Source organism: Schistocerca nitens, chromosome 8, assembly GCF_023898315.1.
Source record: "Schistocerca nitens isolate TAMUIC-IGC-003100 chromosome 8, iqSchNite1.1, whole genome shotgun sequence".
Lineage (NCBI taxonomy): Eukaryota > Metazoa > Arthropoda > Insecta > Orthoptera > Acrididae > Schistocerca > Schistocerca nitens.
In genome coordinates, this window is record NC_064621.1 from 446,871,866 (window position 1) to 446,891,686 (window position 19,821).

The window sequence follows — 19,821 nt, forward strand, 5'->3', positions numbered from 1 at the left end:
AACCATTCGGAATATTTTCCCGCGACCTGTTAGAAATGGATTTGTTTCAGCAGTTGCCAAAGAGTGCCAGATAACAGGCGTTGCCGCGCTAGCACAGCAATGATGATGCAGGAAGCCCGTACGTTCGTACGTGTAAAACATTAAAAGATTAAGGCATAATGCCATACGTGCAAGAAGATGAAAACGTGAACTTGAAATGCAGCTAACAGTTGAAACTAGCCAATAGTGTGGAATTAAATACTTCATTTCAAATAAACTGACTGCCTCAGCAGAAAAGATTGTTAAAAGTCAAATTTCTTTAACAAACCGACAAAAATAACTTCATTGTTCTGTGAGGTGATCAATGCTTGACTGTCAGAAAGGCGGAAACAAAATAAAATCTGAAACTAACAACGTATTTTAGCCTCCCGTAATTATGTGAATGTATTTTAATTCACTTGATAGCTCCCGGCCAAGACATCCGATCTGTTTTCATTTGACATGAGAGCAATAAACAAAGAGGAAACAGCAAAATCACTTAACGTAAACACGGGTCACTTGGAGACTACCAGCTCCCACTAAAACTCAGACTGCTCAGTGCATCAGGTCCGGATCTACGATATTTCCAAACCAGGGCAATACTAGATAGTGGCGCTCCCCCTCCCTCAAGCTTTTGAGGTTGGACGCCAAAAATTAAAAAAAATCGACTTTTACAGAATATCTTCATTTTGTAGCGCACATGTTTTTGAAGAGTCTGACACATAAAACATAAATGTTTGAGGGAACGTAAGACATGTTATTTGGTCTTAAGTGTGCCAAAGTGCAGTGCCACGCCTCTTCACACAGCATTCTTCTATCGCATGTCTCTGCATTTCGCTCTGTGGAATTCAAACATGTAATATTTTGTAATGGGTGCCATCAAACTATATTCAGGGCAGTGGAAATTAAAATGTCCTGTGGTGCCTCTCCTGCTCCCAGTCGGCCGGTTTGACATCCTGCCCCTCTTTAAAAAAATCTCGCAATTAATACTGGATGGGATTATTTGTAACTGGCAGAACAAGAACTCTTTAGAAAATTTGCAGTCTTTACTGCTTATTAGCTAATAACTCGCTGTTTTGTGTGACATAAAATTAAATATAGGATACATAAAACGAGTAAAGACAAGTTACAAGCAAGATAGTACACATTTCTTCAATGGTTAAGTCCTAGCTTTTTTTTCTCTCTAACCTTGCTGCAGCTTTACATGGTGTCCTTTCCTTTCTGTGAAAGGATCTATTGTCTCATCAAACTTCATCAAACGTTTTGCCACTTGAAAAAACGAAATGTTGTTGTGTAATACCAAAAAAGCTCTTAATACAAATTGTACCCAAGACTGGTGTGGTATCTCGATCTGATTACGTGTATTTTGTCACTGCTAGATAAAACACACAAATAAACAAGTCTGTTTTGGAACAAATGGTCATTTTTATAACATGGCGGAATATAATTCACGAAGTACCTATATCAAATGCCTATTAGGCCTACTACAAGCAAAAAGTTTTATGTTAGGAAATAGTTTCACATTTCATTCATACTCTCTAGCTTCTGAAGCATTAGATTGAAAAGTAGTACGAAATTTTTATATAAATTTGGAATCGTCATATTCTTCTGTAACTATTCCTGCCAGTGTCAAAACTTATTCTCTGGTTAATTTCACTAACCCTGCCACAATCACCGGTTTGGTTATCCCGCATTTATTCTCCGGTTAGGCATTATTACGTGTTTGTACAACACGCTTTCAACAATACTCCCAGAATAGAACTTTAGCGGCTACTAGCCAGGGACTGTATAACTGGCCCTTAGTAGTGTAGCAGTCTGGCCAAAACTTTTCTGTCAAAATTTCATTTTCTTGGATACACGGAGGAGACAATACGCAATATTTGTTGCCTGTTATTCCTCTTAGTCGTTTATTTCCACTCTGGTAGTCTGAATCTATGGAATTCGCTAGTAGTTATAACAACACTGATCATTTGCAAACCCAATGAACCACATAAAAGGTGATTGGCATTCGCCCGTTCGGCTTTATTCCGCTCAGCTCATATTGACCCGTTTCCTATGGTCTGCAGGAAAGTTTATTTCTAGATGAGATGGGATTCCCCTGGCAGAGACATCACGTACACCATGCACGCATTCAAAAATCAACTTACGATTATTTCAGAAATCAACTTAGAATTTGTTCAAAAATGTTCAAAAACCAACAGGGATGCATTCAAAATCACATGAATAATCGATATACCAACGTGCGCTGGATGCTAGGCGCTTTGTGAAACAAGGTCTACTTCCTTAATAATATTAATTTAGCACCCCCCCCCCCTCACCCCTCTGAAACTACCGCCCGGGACAGATACCCCTGTTTGCAATCACCCCCTAGTTCCGGCCTGTTGCGCATTCGTGGATCTGGCAGCTTAGGCGCACCAGTAAAATTTTTCCAGATAGCATCTGGCTGCTTGCTGCTATTGATTATACTGCTAACTGCCACACTTCTGTAGCCATAAGTGGGAGAAGGTACTACTCAAACACGGCTCAAGTGTGCATGCGTATAAGCTCGCTCGCAACCGCTTAAACGAATCTAATGTAAACAGTTGTGACATCATGCTCATCGGAGGCAATTTGTTGTTATGAAACATTGCATAGTCTTCCGAAAGCCTTTGACACATTTTGCTGTCGGCAAACGCTTGTATGAGCACTGTATTTTGTTGTTGTATATGGTGTATTTCCTTCGCAACTTAAGTTTTATTTTCTTTTTTTCTCTCGTTCGTTTTTTATTGCTGCAGTATTATTCTGTAGTAACGAGATACAGTAATAGTCTTTGTTAGAGTATTGATTCTTACCAGTCAAAGTTACAAAAATTTAACTGAAACTAAAACAATGAAAAATTCCCGGAATTCTAAAAATTCCCAGGTTTTTCAGAGGTTTTCTCCTGGATGAAAAAATTCCCGGGTTTTTCCCAGATCTCCTGGTTGTCCTGGGTTGTATATACCATGCATAATGTACCCTAGAACAGTGTTTTTCATATGTATGATTGACTGGACGACAGAATCAGTGCCAGTATTGCTGCCACCCATGGAGGCTACACTAACACCACATACTAATATGGGTGTTTCAGCACAGGTCAATCCTCGGTACTACAGAACTGCTTGTGATATTGATCTGTATATGTAATCATTTCATGCACTTTTTCAACAATAAATCTTCAGTGAATTGGAAACCTCTAAAAGGGTGTACTAGTGTACTACTCCCCCCCCCCCCCCCCCCGGCCCACCAAGCAGTGTATTTCCCCTTAACTGAGTCTCCTGATGTTCATTGTTTGTTAATGTTGATAAGGAAAGTGATAGAAAATTACATGTGCACATGATCTCATTTTTTATTGTAACAGACTGGTTTTAATACGACTGATACACAGTGATTTTTCCCCCCAAATATATCCAAATAAAAAGGTACCTGATTTGTGTATCTATCTGTTCATTTTACATGGAAGTTCTTTCAAAGCTACTACTGTTAATGACTAAAATAGGACACAGTATATGAAACTGTCTGGCATATACTGCAGCTTACCAACTAAAACAATAATATTCAGGAAAAATTATATTTAATTGTTACTGTTCTTCATTCCATGTGGATGTTTCTTCACCGCTGCCAAGTCTAAGGAGGAAGTGGGAAGCCGTGCATGGGTTTGCCTTTTTTGTTATATTATTTGAAATGAAACTACCACAAAAACATCACCACATTTCATAACTGATATTACAGTTTGTAAAAAAGATGCCATCAGTAGAGAGGGTAAAATGTATTGGAATAATGAATATCGAATAGGCGGATAAAATTATTATTTGGTGTTCACTGACAACAATAATATTTACTTGAAACACTATTCATTTATTACTACTGTTGTTGTTTTCTCCAGAATGAAATTTTTTCTTTGCAGTGGAGTGTGTGCTGATATGAAACTTCCTGGCACATTAAAAAGTGTATGCCAGACCAAGACTCGAACTCGGGACCTTGGCCTTTCGCAGGATAGTGCTCTACCTTGCACTTGCCTGTGAAAGGTAAAGGTCCCGAGTTTTAGTCTCAGTCCAGTACACACTTTTAATCTGCCAGAAAGTTTCATATAAGCACACACACCACTGCAGAGTGAAAATTTCATTCTGAAAACACCCCCTATACTGTGGCAAAGCCATGTCTCCACAATATCCTTTCTTCCCCAACTGCTAGTCCCGCAAGTTTCACAGTAGAACTTCTGTGAAGCTTGGAAGGGACGAGACAAGGTACTGGTGGAAGTAAAATTGTGAGGACAGGGCGTGAATCATGCTCGTGTAGCTCAGACGGTAGAGCACTTGCCCGAGTTCGAGTCTGGTCCAACTCACAGTTTTAATCTACCAGGAAGTTCCATTATTATTATTATTATTCTTGATTATTCCCCTTTAGAAGTGTACATGAAATTGAGCCAATTATTTATTCATTTGTGAAAATACATAAAAGCTTCTTTTTGTCATCTGTGAATAAAAAAAATGCTATGAGTAATATATAAATTTAAAACTCAAAGGCATTTATTACAGCAATTAGTTGTCGTTTATAAAAACAAATGCACTTTTTGCTGCTTTTAGACTAGTTTTCAGAAAATGTAATTGATTTTGTAAGATTTTTCATTGCGGTTAATTAAAAACATACATTATACTCATGCCAAAGAGGGTTGTGGCATATTATATCTCCTGGAAATTATTTTATTTCAGCATAATGATATAAGACTTTCACAGGACCATCTTCTTTGGCGGGGGAAAAATGAGAAATTGTCACCTTCATTCCAGTTTTTGGTGAATAACTTCATTGTGATTCCGCTTTTGAGACTCGTCATTGATTGCTTCGACATTTATTTGATTATTATATGCCTGTAGTTCATTGTCTGTAGTTACTTGTTGATAGCAATATAGGTTGTTTACAAATAACATAAGATAAGCCCCACTGAAAAGGAGACCTTCACTGCATTGTCTGCAATCCCAGTGGATGAAATTGTTTGCTGAAAAAATGGTGTAGTGGTGTACCCAGTTACAAAAGCGGAGTTAAAGGTTTCACAGGAATTTTCTCATTTCAGAAGAGCTGTTTCTGCAGTTCATTGCATGACTGATTCCTCCCAGTCAGTATGAAGAGTGGTTATCCAATTTCTTCATGCATATGGGGAGCAAAAATTTATCGCCGGATAAATGAGGTGTATGGAGAGCACTCAGCTTGTGATGTGACAGCAGCGCTCCCAATGCATAAAGGCAAAACAGTAGTATCTGTGACAATAATGTTTATGAATAACACACCAGTATGAATAGACACCCTTCCTGACATGTCATGCCAACAAATTATGCCTCAAAACATGCATATTTGAGAATACATTCATTTTATGTTCACCCCTTCTTCAGATGCCTACAGTTATTTATTTGCATCATGAACATTGCATCTTTACTTACAATGTTTTGCAACAGCTGTCTTAAAAACTTCTGCTGCAGAATTCTGCAACATGGTCAGTAAAGAAACACTGTTCAAGACAGGTAAATATATGGAAACATCTGAAGATAGAATGGCATGCATCTTCATATGTCACCATGGAAACATAAACACCTACAAAAGCAATTGTTTGTAGGTAATTCATTATAAATTACCTTCAATTTCAACAATTGCTGTGTTCTAATACATCCCCAAGAGATAAGAATTACTGCCTAATGTTAATATGAGAACAAAAGAAAAACAAATATGGCAATGAAATAGGCAATCCCAGTCAACAAACAATAGGAGTAATTCTACGAATTTATTCTGGTCTGAAACCGACTGCACAAGCCATCGGTTGTGCACCCATGTATTAGTTTTTGTCCAGGAAAATGCCAGACACATGTGGCCAAGAAGACTCTAAAGTTTGTTCAAAAAATCAATGGGACTTCCTGTAAAATTCTCTTTACAGCCCGGTATCTTCCCATGTGACTTGCAAATCTTCGGCCCCTTAAAACTATCTCAGATAGTTAACGTGTGAAAGGAACTGCTGTACACATCTACATCTACTTCAAAATCCATACTCTGCAGACTACCGTGAAGTGCGTGGCACAGCATATGTCCAACTGTACCAGTTATTAGGGTTTATTCCTGATCCATTCATGTATGGAGCACGGAAAGAATGATTGACTGAATGCCTCAGTGAATGCTGTAATTATTCCAATTTTACCCTCATGATCCCTATGTGAGAGATATGTAGCACATTCCTAAAGTAAACATGTAAAGCCGGTTCTTGAAACTTTGAAGTTAGACATTCTCGGGATATGAAAGTTCCTGGTAGATTAAAACTGTGTGCCAGACCGAGACTCGAACTCGGGATGAGTCTTGGTCCGGCACACAGTTTTAATCTGCCAGAAAGTTTCATATCAGCGCACACTCTGCTGCAGAGTGAAAATCTCATTCTGGAAATTCTCAGGATAGTTTATGTCTATTTTCAAGAGACTACCAGTTCAGTTTCTTCACTATCTTTGTGACAATCTCTCATGGATCAAATAAACCTGTGGCCATTCATGCTGCCCTTCTCTGTATACATTCAATATCCCCCATAAGTCCTATTTGGTATAGGTCCCACATGCTTGAGCAATATTCTAGAAATGGTGACATGAGTGATTTGTAAGAAATCTTCTCCTTAGACTGGCTGCACTTCCTCAGTATTCTACCAGTAAACCGAAGTCTACCATCTGATTTACTCACAACTGAGCCCATGTGATCATTCCATTTCATATTCTTCCAGAGTGTTACACCTGCTGTTACTGCATCTACCTGTCTGCCTTGATGCAAAGTTTTCAGTATGACATATTAGAAAATGTGAGTTGGGTTTTGCATGATCAGTGTTTTTGGAATCCATGCTGGCTTGCATGGAGGGAGTCATACTGTTCAAGATACCTCATTATGTTTGAGCTCAGAGTATGTTCTATGATTCTACAACATATCGATGTCAAGGATGTTGGACAGTTCACTTCTACTACCCTCCTTGTATATGGCTGTGACCTGTGCTTTCTTCCATGATCTGTCAGCAACCCAGGAGTCTCTATATTGAAGACATCCACTCCCTTCATACATGCTGAGGTCAGTGTATCAATGTCAATGGCAATTATGTATAGTTGTACTGTTGCACATGAATTGTAATTATAAAATTGTTATTAAAATTTCTTTATGTATAACAGTAGTCTTCTTTCCATTTGGGCACACTTTATACATAAGACAGTGTTGCAGTAGTTGCATGTTATTTCTCTGGTGAAAAATGTCTTCAAATCATCTCGCAACACTTTCTCAATAGGAAGTTTCCAATGTGCTAAAATTTCATGAGCGCTTATGCGCTCCAAGCCAATGTGTCTTATTAAATTTTTCAATCACAAAACTCTATGTAATTTCATAGATGTACGTCGAATTGAAAAACTATTCTGTCCTGTAATGTAAACCTTACTCATAGTTGGTCCTAAAGCACTTTAAATCAATTATTTTGGATGACTTTGGACATCTAACAGGATTCCACTAAGGATTACATTTTTATGTAGTTTTGCAATGAAATTTGTCTAATGCCATTTTAGACTTTAGATTTAAGGTTGTTGACATTAGTCATTACTAACAATTGAGTCCTTACTTCGCTCAGCTTGTAGCACTGCAAACAGGACAGTCTTGTGTGATTCTATCAACAAGAAACTCCTATCCGATAGAGTTCACAATATGGGTACAAATGAGGAAAGTGTTGCAGACTAGAGTCTCTTGGTTGCATTCTCATATTTCTCTAGTTACACAATGGTTGTACATGTTAGCAAGGAAAGGGAGGGGAGGAAATACTAGCAAAGCAGAGTCAGTTGAATTCATCTACAAAGCAATTTTATGTTACATTTTTTTATATTATACAGCAAATAAAGCTGTGCTCAGCCTGAAGGATGGTTTGAACACTTTCATGCTTTAAGAGGATTGTTCTTTTGATGGTGCTTTGTTCTTGCCTTCCTCTAACCTATGAACTGACTTATCCACCCAGTTACAGTGGGACCTATAACTGAACGTGTACTATGACACATCGTGCAATTCAACATGGTATTTTTCTCATTGTAAGAAATGAAAGAAGTAATAACTGACTAAAAAAATTATAATACCAATTTTGGGGGGGGGGGGGGGGGGGTTGGGTTGAATTCCAGACCTACAGCTTTATCGTATGCAGCTTGCCCGCAGAGCAACTGAGGTACACTACTGTACAAAGCATTAATAAATTATTTATCAAACACTAACTGCACTGAGTCACAGTGACAAACACTGGTTGTACATGACAGAGTTCTGTTTGTCAATTTAATAAAAAAAGTGGTGGTATTCTATGTCATTCATTATCCAAGTTACAAATAACAGATAACAAATATTTATTATTAGAAACAGATAATGCCTTTATCCATTAATAATTTACTTGTTAATTAATCTTTTTGAATATTCTATTTATTATGATAAATATCTAGGCAGATATTTGCTTGAATAATGCCCATCTCCGACCATCTAATCTATGTTAAGAGAAATGTAGAAATGACATCTCTATGAACCCTGCCATTCATTCAAACACTATGACATCCTTGCAGATAAATAATGATTATTTTATATTATCTGTACATCATATAAAGCATATTTTGCTACTCAAGATTCTCTCTGACCAGTTGGCCCACAAGGTGTTATTGCACTAGTCCAGTACGCTCTTATACTTGCAAGTGTCACAGCTACTCAAGAAACCTTGGTGTCTTGTTTATTTTAATGTATGGTAATGTAACAAAATATTTTATTATATGGTGTTATACCTTATCATATGCCAACCACCCTTTAATTATACTTGTATTTTCTTGCATACCAAGTCAGCTCTATTACATTTTAACAACTTATGATCAACATAAATCTTGTCTGCAACCCAAATACAACCATTTGACAGGCTACACTATGTAAATTTTCTTTTATTTTTATCTTATTGATTACTCAAGCAGTGGTTATTTTATATTTGTGTATTTCAGCAATGTTAGCTGATTCGTATTTCAGACACACGCAGATGGCTGCACAGCTGAAAATGTACAGCAGAGAAGAACACACATAAAAGGATTTTTTAATCGAATCAACGGCACCCAGTGTGCCAGATTATTCATTCAGGAAATCTGTTTTGTTTTGTATGTGAACTTGATGGCAACTAAAACTACAGTATTTAATTGGTGCAACAACACTAAAGGACGGGTTTCCTGTGGTGAACAGTGTGGATCTGATTCGAGGACTCTGTTGACACAGAAGAGAACAGTCTCTTTGCTGGTGGAGGACAAGCCCTTCCGAAAATGGGTATCATTGGTGATTAGTCATGAAAGAAAATACCGAAGCATAATATAGAAATCAAGAGACTGTTCAGTGCATACTTGTTGAACTGACAAATACAGACTGTGTTACTTGAAAAGTCACAAAACTTTGTACATGATTAGAATGGCCATTCTGTTAGATACGAGCTTATGGCTAGAGTTTTCAGTGGGATAGTAACAATTTATCTACATTAAGCAGTTTGCAGACACACATCAACATCCAATCCTAGTAAAAATTCAATAAGACCACAGGAGCAGTTTGAAGGAACAGCAGCAAAGTGAAGGATTGAGCTGTTCAACTAGTATGTAAGCTGTTGAGCTGCTGCAAAGCACAATCTTTGTCAGAAAAAATTACACACACACACACACACACACACACACACACACACACACACACACACACATTATATATATAACTTACCAAACGAAAGCGCTGGCAGGTTGATAGACACACAAACACAAACATACACACAAAATTCAAGTTTTCGCAACCAACGGTTGCTTCATCAGGAAAGAGGGAAGGAGAGGGAAAGACGAAAGGATGTGGGTTTTAAGGGAGAGGGTAAGGGGTCATTCCAATCCCGGGAGTGGAAAGACTTACCTTAGGGGGAAAATCAATTTTATTGAAATATGTCTGCTTGTGTCTGTATATGTGTGGATGGATATGTGTGTGTGTGTGCGCGAGTGTATACCCGTCCTTTTTTCCCCCTAAGGTAAGTCTTTCCGCTCCCGGGATTGGAATGACTCCTTACCCTCTCCCTTAAAACCCACATCCTTTCGTCTTTCCCTCTCCTTCCCTCTTTCCTGATGAGGCAACAGTTTGTTGCAAAAGCTTGAATTTTGTGTGTGTGTTTGTGTGTCTATCGACGTGCCAGTGCTTTCGTTTGGTAAGTCACATCATCTTTGTTTTTAGATATATTTTTCCCACGTGGAATGTTTCCCTCTTATATATATATATATATATATATATATATATATATATATATATATATATATATATAAAGATGATGTGACTTACGAAATGAAAGTGCTGGCAGGTCGACAGACACACAAACAAACACAAACATACCCACAGAATTCAAGCTTTCACAACAAACTGTTGCCTCATCAGGAAAGAGGGAAGGAGAGGGAAAGACGAAAGGATGTAGGTTTTAAGGGAGAGGGTAAGGAGTCATTCCAATCCCGGGAGCGGAAAGACTTACCTTAGGGGGAAAAAAGGACGGGTATACACTCGCACACACACACACATATCCATCCAGACATATACAGACACAAGCAGATATATATATATATATATATATATATATATATATATATATATATATATATATATATATATATATAAACACCAACATACACACACAATTCAAGCTTTCGCAACAAACTGTTGCCTCATCAGGAAAGAGGGAAGGAGAGGGAAAGACAAAAGGATGTGGGTTTTAAGGGAGAGGGTAAGGAGTCATTCCAATCCCGGGAGCGGAAAGACTTACCTAAGGGGGAAAAAAGGACGGGTATACACTCACACACACACACACATATCCATCCACACATATACAGACACAAGCAGACATATCCATCCACACATATACAGACACAAGCAGACATATATGTCTGCTTGTGTCTGTATATGTGTGGATGGATATGTGTGTGTGTGCGAGTGTATACCCGTCCTTTTTTCCCCCTAAGGTAAGTCTTTCTGCTCCCGGGATTGGAATGACTCCTTACCCTCTCCCTTAAAACCCACATCCTTTCGTCTTTCCCTCTCCTTCCCTCTTACCTGATGAGGCAACAGTTTGTTGCGAAAGCTTGAATTGTGTGTGTATGTTTGTGTTTGTTTGTGTGTCTGTCGACCTGCCAGCACTTTCATTTGGTAAGTCACATCATCTTTGTTTTTAGATATATTTTTCCTACGTGGAATGTTTCCCTCTATTATAAGGAAACATTCCACGTGGGAAAAAATATATCTAAAAACAAAGATGATGTGACTTACCAAACGAAAGCGCTGGCACGTCGATAGACACACAAACAAACACAAACAAACACAAACATACACACAAAATTCTAGGTTTCGCAACCAACGGTTGCCTCGTCAGGAAAGAGGGAAGGAGAGGGAAAGACGAAAGGATTTGGGTTTTAAGGGAGAGGGTAAGGAGTCATTCCAATCCCGGGAGCGGAAAGACTTACCTTAGGGGGAAAAAAGGATGGGTATACACTCGCACATACACACATATCCATCCACACATATACAGACACAAGCAGACATATTTAAAGACAAAGAGTTTGGGCAGAGATGTCAGTCGAGGCGGAAGTGCAGAGGCAAAGATGTTGTTGAATGACAGGTGAGGTATGAGTGGCGGCAACTTGAAATTAGCGGAGGTTGAGGCCTGGTGGGTTACGGGAAGAGAGAATATATTGAAGGGCAAGTTCCCATGTCTGGAGTTCTGACAGGTTGGTGTCAGTGGGAAGTATCCAGATAACCCAGCCGTGTAACACTGTGCCAAGATGTGCTGGCTGTGCACCAAGGCTTGTTTGGCCACAGGGTGATCTTCATTACCAACAAACACTGTCTGCCTGTGTCCGTTCATGCAAATGGACAGTTTGTTGCTCGTCATTCCCACATAGAAAGCTTCACAGTGTAGGCAGGTCAGTTGGTAAATCATGTGGGTGCTTTCACACATGGCTCTGCCTTTGATTGTGTACAACTTCTGGGTTACAGGACTGGAGTAGGTGGTGGTGGGAGGGTGCATGGGACAGGTGTTACACCGGGGGCAGTTACAAGGGTAGGAGCCAGAGGGTAGGGAAGGTGGTTTGGGGATTTCATAGGGATGAACCAAGAGGTTACGAAGGTTAGGTGGATGGCGGAAAGACACTCTTGGTGGAGTGGGGAGGATTTCATGAAGGATGGATCTCATTTCAGGGCAGGATCTGAGGAAGTCGTATCCCTGCTGGAGAGCCACATTCAGAGTCTGATCCAGTCCGGAAAGTATCCTGTCATAAGTGGGGCACTTTTGGGGTTCTTCCGTGGACAATTAGAGTTTAATGTCTCATCATCATCACAGAAATTGATGAGAGATAATTGCTCAGAATGTCAATGAATGTTGTGTGAATTCTCAACTAGTCTAAACAGCCTTGGCCTAGTCTGATAAAAGTACAGTTTCCAGTTTCAAAGTGTGCTGGATTTCAACATGTTGTTAATAGTCACTACAAATATGACAGTGTACGATGACACTCAAGATATGTGAGGAGATAATAATCAATGAAATGTCTCTTGTAGTTCCCTTCCATAATGAATTTGAACTTTTGATGTTCGAAATAACTTCCCAACTGGGTTAGTTCATTGACTTATATATTCATTGTTGTATGTGGTAAAACAAATAATTTTCTTCTTAAAAAAATTAAGATGAGAAGATAATATTAAACACTTACCTCTTTAACTTTTCCTGAATCAATAACAAATACCACATCATCTATTGTAATACTGGTCTCAGCAATATTAGTAGATAGAATGATCTTCCGAACACCGGGTGGAGATGGCCTGAATACACGCTTCTGGTCACTTGTCTGCAAATTGACAATAACATTTAATCTTTAGGCTGTGCAATTACTAGTCATATTGCCTACAGGTAAAAATGGGGGGAGGGAAGGAATTAAGATGGCTGGCCAACTTCGGTCACATTTGAATTAACTGACATGATTATTTACTTGAATCAAGAAATGAAAAACAGGATACCACTTCTGGATACCTAGGTTACTTTGGACACTACAGACACTGAACACCAGTACAGAGATAAATGTGATATCTTAGAACAGCATGAAGGGGTCATCTGGCCCTTAATCAGATTCACATTCAAAATCTACAACATGGTTAGAAGTATGAGCTATATTTTTCCATCCTTTTATATTACACTTTTTGGTTATTGTTTTGGTTTTATACCCAGAAATGTGGCCTACTTCTGAAGTTCTTGACATTCCTTCATTTATTTCACTTCTTTGTGTCTAAACACTGATTTCAGATTCTGAGTACACTTCAGTGCCTCTTGTACACATTTTCCACAGATGGCACTTATGCATTTTTCACATGGTTTGTCTTGTTTCCATTGCACTTTCCAATTTGAAGGTACTTTCACTTTTTTAATTTATCTAGTCTTACAGCTGCTTCTTTGTTTGACTGGCTTTCTGGCTCCTGACCAGCTACTCGGGGTTTGCCATTCCTGAGTTCATTTACCAACTGAAGAATGAACGCCTTCTTCTTCAGGTTATTTTTGGTTATTTGATTGTAGATGATTCACACATTTATTGTTGGTATGTCTAGGATACAGTAAAAGATGTGCACTGGCCATCTCCTGCAAGCAACCTTAATTGAATGTTTATGAATTATCAACATAAAAAAAAAAAATGGTTCAAATGGCTCTGAGCACTATGGGACTCAACTGCTGTGGTCATAAGTCCCCTAGAACTTAGAACTACTTAAACCTAACTAACCTAAGGACAGCACACAACACCCAGCCATCACGAGGCAGAGAAAATCCCTGACCCCGCCGGGAATCGAACCCGGGAACCCGGGCGTGGGAAGCGAGAACGCTACCGCACGACCACGAGATGCGGGCAATTATCAACATCGACACATACGTTATGGTGGTACAGAAAGTAACAGTAACTGGTTTCTACTTTGCTTCTTCACTCACTGTTACTTCACAATGTAGTGTGATGAAGATAGTGAAATTCTTATTCTTTTTCTCTTGGTATACTGTCCCATGCACTCCAGTCAGTTCAAGATGATGGTGGAACATAAGTCAGAATTGCTCTTGTTCACACAGTTGGGCATTTCTCTGTGAATCTTGTTCCCATTAACTGTGACTCTTGTTACTACTAATGGCATTTTCCTCTCTGGAAGTTTCTTGGCAAGTGGAAGGGATGTAAAAATGCTGTCTGTCGTCATATTCCTTCCTTGGTTCAGAAACAGTGCATGAGGTGAACAATGACATACACTTCCAACAGTTGGTTAAAACTTCAAGTCAGACAACTGATCAGTGTTTGAAAATATATATGGATGGATAAAAAATCTACTCACCAAGCAGTGGCAAGAGAAACATAAAAGATGTGGAAATGCGTGAGATTTTGGAGCCAGTGGCTCCTTCTTCTGACAGAAGAGTTAAGGAAGAGGAACGAAGGAAAATGACTGGTGAGGTTTAGGAAATGGAAAGTGACAAAGGAAAGTTGCCCAGATCCCCGGGTTAGAAGGGACTTACTGGCTGGGATGAGAAGAAAGGGCTGATTGTTGGTACCTGCAACAGACAAGATTCTCTATAGCAGGTACCAACAATGAGTCTTTCCTTTTCATCCAGTCCAGTACGTTTTCCCTGTTCGGTGATTCAGACCTACTTTTCTGTAACTCTTCCCCTTTCCTAAACATCACCTGTCCTCCTCCTTCATCCTTCTTCCTTTCTCTTCTACACTTGTGTCAGAAGGAGGAGCCATTGGGTCTGAAAGCTCAGATGTTTCCAAATCTTTTATGTATTTTCTCCCACTACTGCTTGGTGAGTTGATTTTTTATCCATCCACGTATGTTTTTACAACTTTAGTCAGTATTTGTCAGGTTTGTTTGGAACTCGGACTTTGGAGGTAACTGCTCATGGGTTATTCATTTCACCATGGCAGTAACAGCAGAGGCAGCTTTGCACGAACTTGTTCCATATTTCAGAAACATGAGCAAGCTTGCCAGGACAGATTTACGGCTCAGGATGACTTCTCACTGATGCAAAGGAATCTGATAAGTTCATGAAATTTGTCTCTTGTTGTATCATCCCTGATAAAACTAGGACCCCAGAAAAGTGACCCGAGATCATCCACGGATACACCTTTAGCACAAAAAGCCTCTGTGGTGCACATCACTGCCATCAATTCCACCAACGATACCGTCAAAGTGGCATTTTTTAATTTCATTCTGAACATTTGACACTGTGTGTCTTTTTATCATAAGCAACAACGACTCATCAAAAGGAAGTCAAAGCCAATGACGAGGTAGTCATCTGCTCACTGGTGAGCTTATGCATTGGGTCCTCTTCTGTCCTCCAGGGTGTTCAAATTAGCACTACTTTCAGATGACAGTATTAGTTACTTTCCATTCCATTCCATCTCTAGTTGTCATTTTCACTGTTGCACAAATTGACATTTGAAGCTGTTGTGGAAAGAACTGAGATGGGAGACACCTACTGAAAGAAACTTCTCCTCTGTCTCGCTGTCTTCATTGGGAGTTGGAGTTATCTCTGGCAGAAAATCATCACACATATATGATAAGTTACTTTTTGATTCAATATCTGATTTCTCCAGAGTATGCAAATTATTTTCTTTAGCAAGATCACGCTGACACAACATAAATGAAAACAACTGTTACAAGTAGGAAAGAAGAAAATATAATTAAAAAAGAAAAGAAAATCTGTTTCTAACTGATGAGGCCATGGACCCTGCCATAGGTGGGGAGGATTGTGTGCCTCGTCAATACAGATAACCATACCAAAGATGCAACCACAATGGAGGGGTATCTGTTGAGAAGCCAGACAAATGTGTGATTCCTGAGGAGGGGCAGCAGCCTTTTCAGTAGTTGCAAGAGCAACAGTCTGGATGATGGCTGATCTGGCCTCGTAACATCACCAAAATGCCTTGCTGTGCTGGTACTGCAAATGGCTGAAGCAGGGTGGGGGGGAATCTATAGCTGTAACTTTTCCCGAAAGCATGCAGCTCTATTGTATAGTGAAATGATTATGGCATCCTATTGGATAAACTATTCTGGATATAAAATAGTACCCCATTTGGATCTCATAGTGGGGACTAATAAGGAGGATGTCCTCATCATGAGAAACAAAACTGGTGTTCTACAGATAGGAGCATTGCAATGTCCCTTAATTAAGCAGGGAGGCAAGAAAATTTAAAAAGAGAAATAGATAGGTTAAAGTAACATATAGTGGAAATTAGTGAAATTCGGTGGCAAGAGGAACAGGACTTACGGTCAGATGAATACAGGGTTTTAAACACAAAATCAAATAGGTAATGCAGGAGTAGGTTTAATAATGAATAACAAAATAGGAATGCGGGTAAGCTCCTATGAACAGCATAGTGAATGCACTATTGCAGCGTAGATAGGCACGAAGCCTACACTCACCACAGCAATACAAGTTTATATGCCAACTAGTTCCACAGACGATAAAGAGATTGAAGAAATGTATGATGAGATATAAGAAATTATGCAGTTAGTAAAGGGAGACAAAAACTGAATATGATGGGAGAACTGAATTCAATAGCAGGAACTGGAAGAGAAGGAAAAACAGTATGTAAATATGGATTGGGGGAAAGGAATGAAAGAGGAAGCCAGCTGACAGAATTTTACATAAGGCATGATTTAATCATCATTAACTCTTGGCTTAAGAATCATAAAAGAAGACAGTATTCATGGAAGATATCTAGAGACTCCAGAAGGTTTCCTGATAATTACTTTAGGATAAGACAGAGATTTCAGAACCAGATTTTAAATTGTAAGACGTTTCCAGAGGCAGATGTGGACTCGACCCAAATTTATTGGTTATGTACTGTTGATTAAAACTGAAGACATTACAAAAATCTGGGAAATTAAAGAGATAGAAATTGGGTATGTTGAAAGAACCAGAGGTTGTTGAGAATTTCAGGGGGAGCATTGGGCAATGACTGATGAAAACAGGGGAAAGAAATACAGTAGAAGATGAATGGGTAGCTTTGGGAGAGAACATAGAGAAAGCAGCAGAGAATCAAACAGGTAAAAGACAGAGCCCAGCAGAAATTGTTGGATGACACAGGACACACTGAATTTAATTGATGAAAGGAGAAAATATAAGTGTGCAGTTAACGAAGCAGGTGAAAGGGAATACAAATGTCTAAAATATGAGTTTGACATGCACTACAAAATGACTAAGCAGGAACGACTAAAGGACAAATGTAAGGATTCAGAAGCCTATAGGACAGATACTGCCTATAGGAAAATTAAAGAGGCCTCTGGAGAAATCATAAGCACCTGTATGACTGTTAATCACTCATATGGAAAACCAGTCCTAAGCAAAGATAGGAAAGCTGAAAGGTGGAAGGTGTTTACAGTGCCTACACAAGGGAGATATACTTAAGAGCAATATTATAGAAATGGAAGAAGACGTAGATGAAGATGAGATGAGATGAGGAATATAACACCGTTAAAAGAATTTGACAGAGCACTGAGTCCTGGGAGTAGACAATATTCCACCAACACTACTGACAGCCTTGAGAGAGGCATCATAACTAAACTCTTCCTACTAGTATGGAAGATGTATGAGACAGATTAAATACCCTCAGACTTCAAGAAGAATATAATAATTTCAATTTTAAAGAAATCAGGTGCTGGCAGGAGTGAATATTACTAAATTATCAGTTTAATAATTCATGGTTGCAAAAATACTAACACGAATTCTTTACAAAAGAATGGAAAAGTGGTAGAAGCTGACCTCGGGGGAGATCAGTTTGGATCCCGGAGAAGTGTAAAAACGTACGGAGCAAAACTGACCCTACAACTTTTCTTAAAAGATAGGTTAAGAAAAGTTAAACCTACTTTTGTAGTATTTGTAGGCTTAGAGAGAGCTTTTGACAATGTCTACTGGAATACTCTCTTTGAAATTCTGAGGGTAGCAAGAGTAAAATACAGGAAGCGAAAGACTATTTACAACTTGTACAGAAACCAGATGGCAGTTATAAGTATCGAGGGACATGAAAAGGGAAGCAGTGGTTGAGAAGGGAGTGAGACAGGGCTGGAGCCTATCCCCGAAATTATTCAGTCTGAACTTGAGCAAGCTGTAAAGCAAACAAAAGAAAATTTTGGAATAGGAATTAAAGTCTAGGGAGAAGAAATAAAAACTTTTATGTTTGCCGGTGACACTGTATTTCTCTCAGAGACAGCAATGGACTTGGCAGAGCAGTTGAATGGAAAGGAAAGAGTCTTGAAAGAACAATATAAGATGAACATCAACAAAAGCAAAACGAGGATAATGGAATGTAGACAAATTAAATCAGGTGATGCTGATGGAATAGATTAGGAAATGAGACACTTAAAGTACTAGATGGCTTTTACTATTTGGTCAGCAAAATAACTGACAATGGCTGAAGTAGAGAGGATGTAAAATGTAGACTGGCAATCGCAAGAAGAGCATGTCTGAAGAAGAGAAATTTGGTAACATCAATTACAGATTTAAGTGTCAGGAAGTCTTCTTCTGAAAGTATTTGTATGGAATGTAGCCATGTATGAAAGTAACGTGTACAGAACTCAGCCACCAACACGTACAACAATTTATCGTATTTGGGATGCATTTTAAACTCAAGCTAATATTCAGGATGCGCATGTGGAAAGGCCTGATTGACTAAAAATATCAACAAGCCCAGCTTCCAGCACTGCTGTGTTGCAACATTTTACTAGGTGACCTCAAAAATCTGTGTAGAAGGGTGCACGTGAAAGCAAGATACGCTGATCAAGTGTATGACGAATTTTAAAGGCTGCAAAGTGGAAAGCGTACACTCCAAGATCACTGCACGATATCAACAAGGACAACCCGGAATGAAGGATTGGGTGCTGTGAGCGGTTTGAAAGCATGCTTCGCGAGGATGAACCGTTTGCAGCGATGGTCATCTGGACTGACAAGGCACAATTCAAACTAAATGGTACTGCCACAACTGCATATAGTGGGCTCTTGAAAATCCTCACACTCATGTGGACATTCAAGTTAATCTACTATGTGTTAATGTGTGGTGTGGTCTGTCATTGCATGGTTTGACTGGCCCTTTTTCTGGTGAGGTGTGTCTTCATACGCTGCAAAAATTGTTTTCACCTGCCATCCGAGGGTGCATTTGGAAATGAAAGATTTCACCTACAACAAATGGTGTTCTGTCCACTACCACAGAGATCTCAAGAGCCTACTTGGATGAAGGCAACGGCCTTGCCACATTGGGTACACCGGTTCCCGTGAGATCACCAAAGTTAAGCGCTGTCGGGCGTGGCCGGCACTTGGATGGGTGACCATCCGGCCGCCATGCGCTGTTGCCATTTTTCGGGGTGCACTCTGCCTCGTGATGCCAATTGAGGAGCTACTCGACCGAATAGTAGCGGCTCCGGTCAAAGAAAACCATCATAACGACCGGGAGAGCGGTGTGCTGACCACACGCCCCTCCTATCCGCATCCTCACCTGAGGATGATACGGTGGTCGGATGGTCTCGATGGGCCGCTTGCGGCCTGAAGACGGAGTGCTTTACTTGGATGAAAATCTACCTGGACGATGGATAGATCAAACAGCAGCTGTTGAATACCCATATGGTCTTCATACCTTACACCTCTTGACTTCTACCTATGGGGACAACAGAAGCCAGCTACAATGAACGAGCTACGAGAAACCATCGAGGCTTCCTGTATGGCTA

At 39.5% G+C, this 19,821-nt stretch overlaps 1 protein-coding gene across 3 annotated transcripts in view; it reads right to left on the reverse strand.

The window, feature by feature from the left end:
- LOC126198955 (3'-5' RNA helicase YTHDC2-like) overlaps positions 1-19,821 on the reverse strand; it is a 338,664-nt gene that overhangs the window by 198,626 nt on the left and 120,217 nt on the right. For all 3 annotated transcript variants that reach the window (XM_049935603.1, XM_049935602.1, XM_049935604.1), the window contains exon 13: positions 12,792-12,926. In XM_049935603.1, coding sequence (XP_049791560.1) covers positions 12,792-12,926 — 135 coding nt within the window. The remainder of the gene's footprint in view (positions 1-12,791; positions 12,927-19,821) is intronic.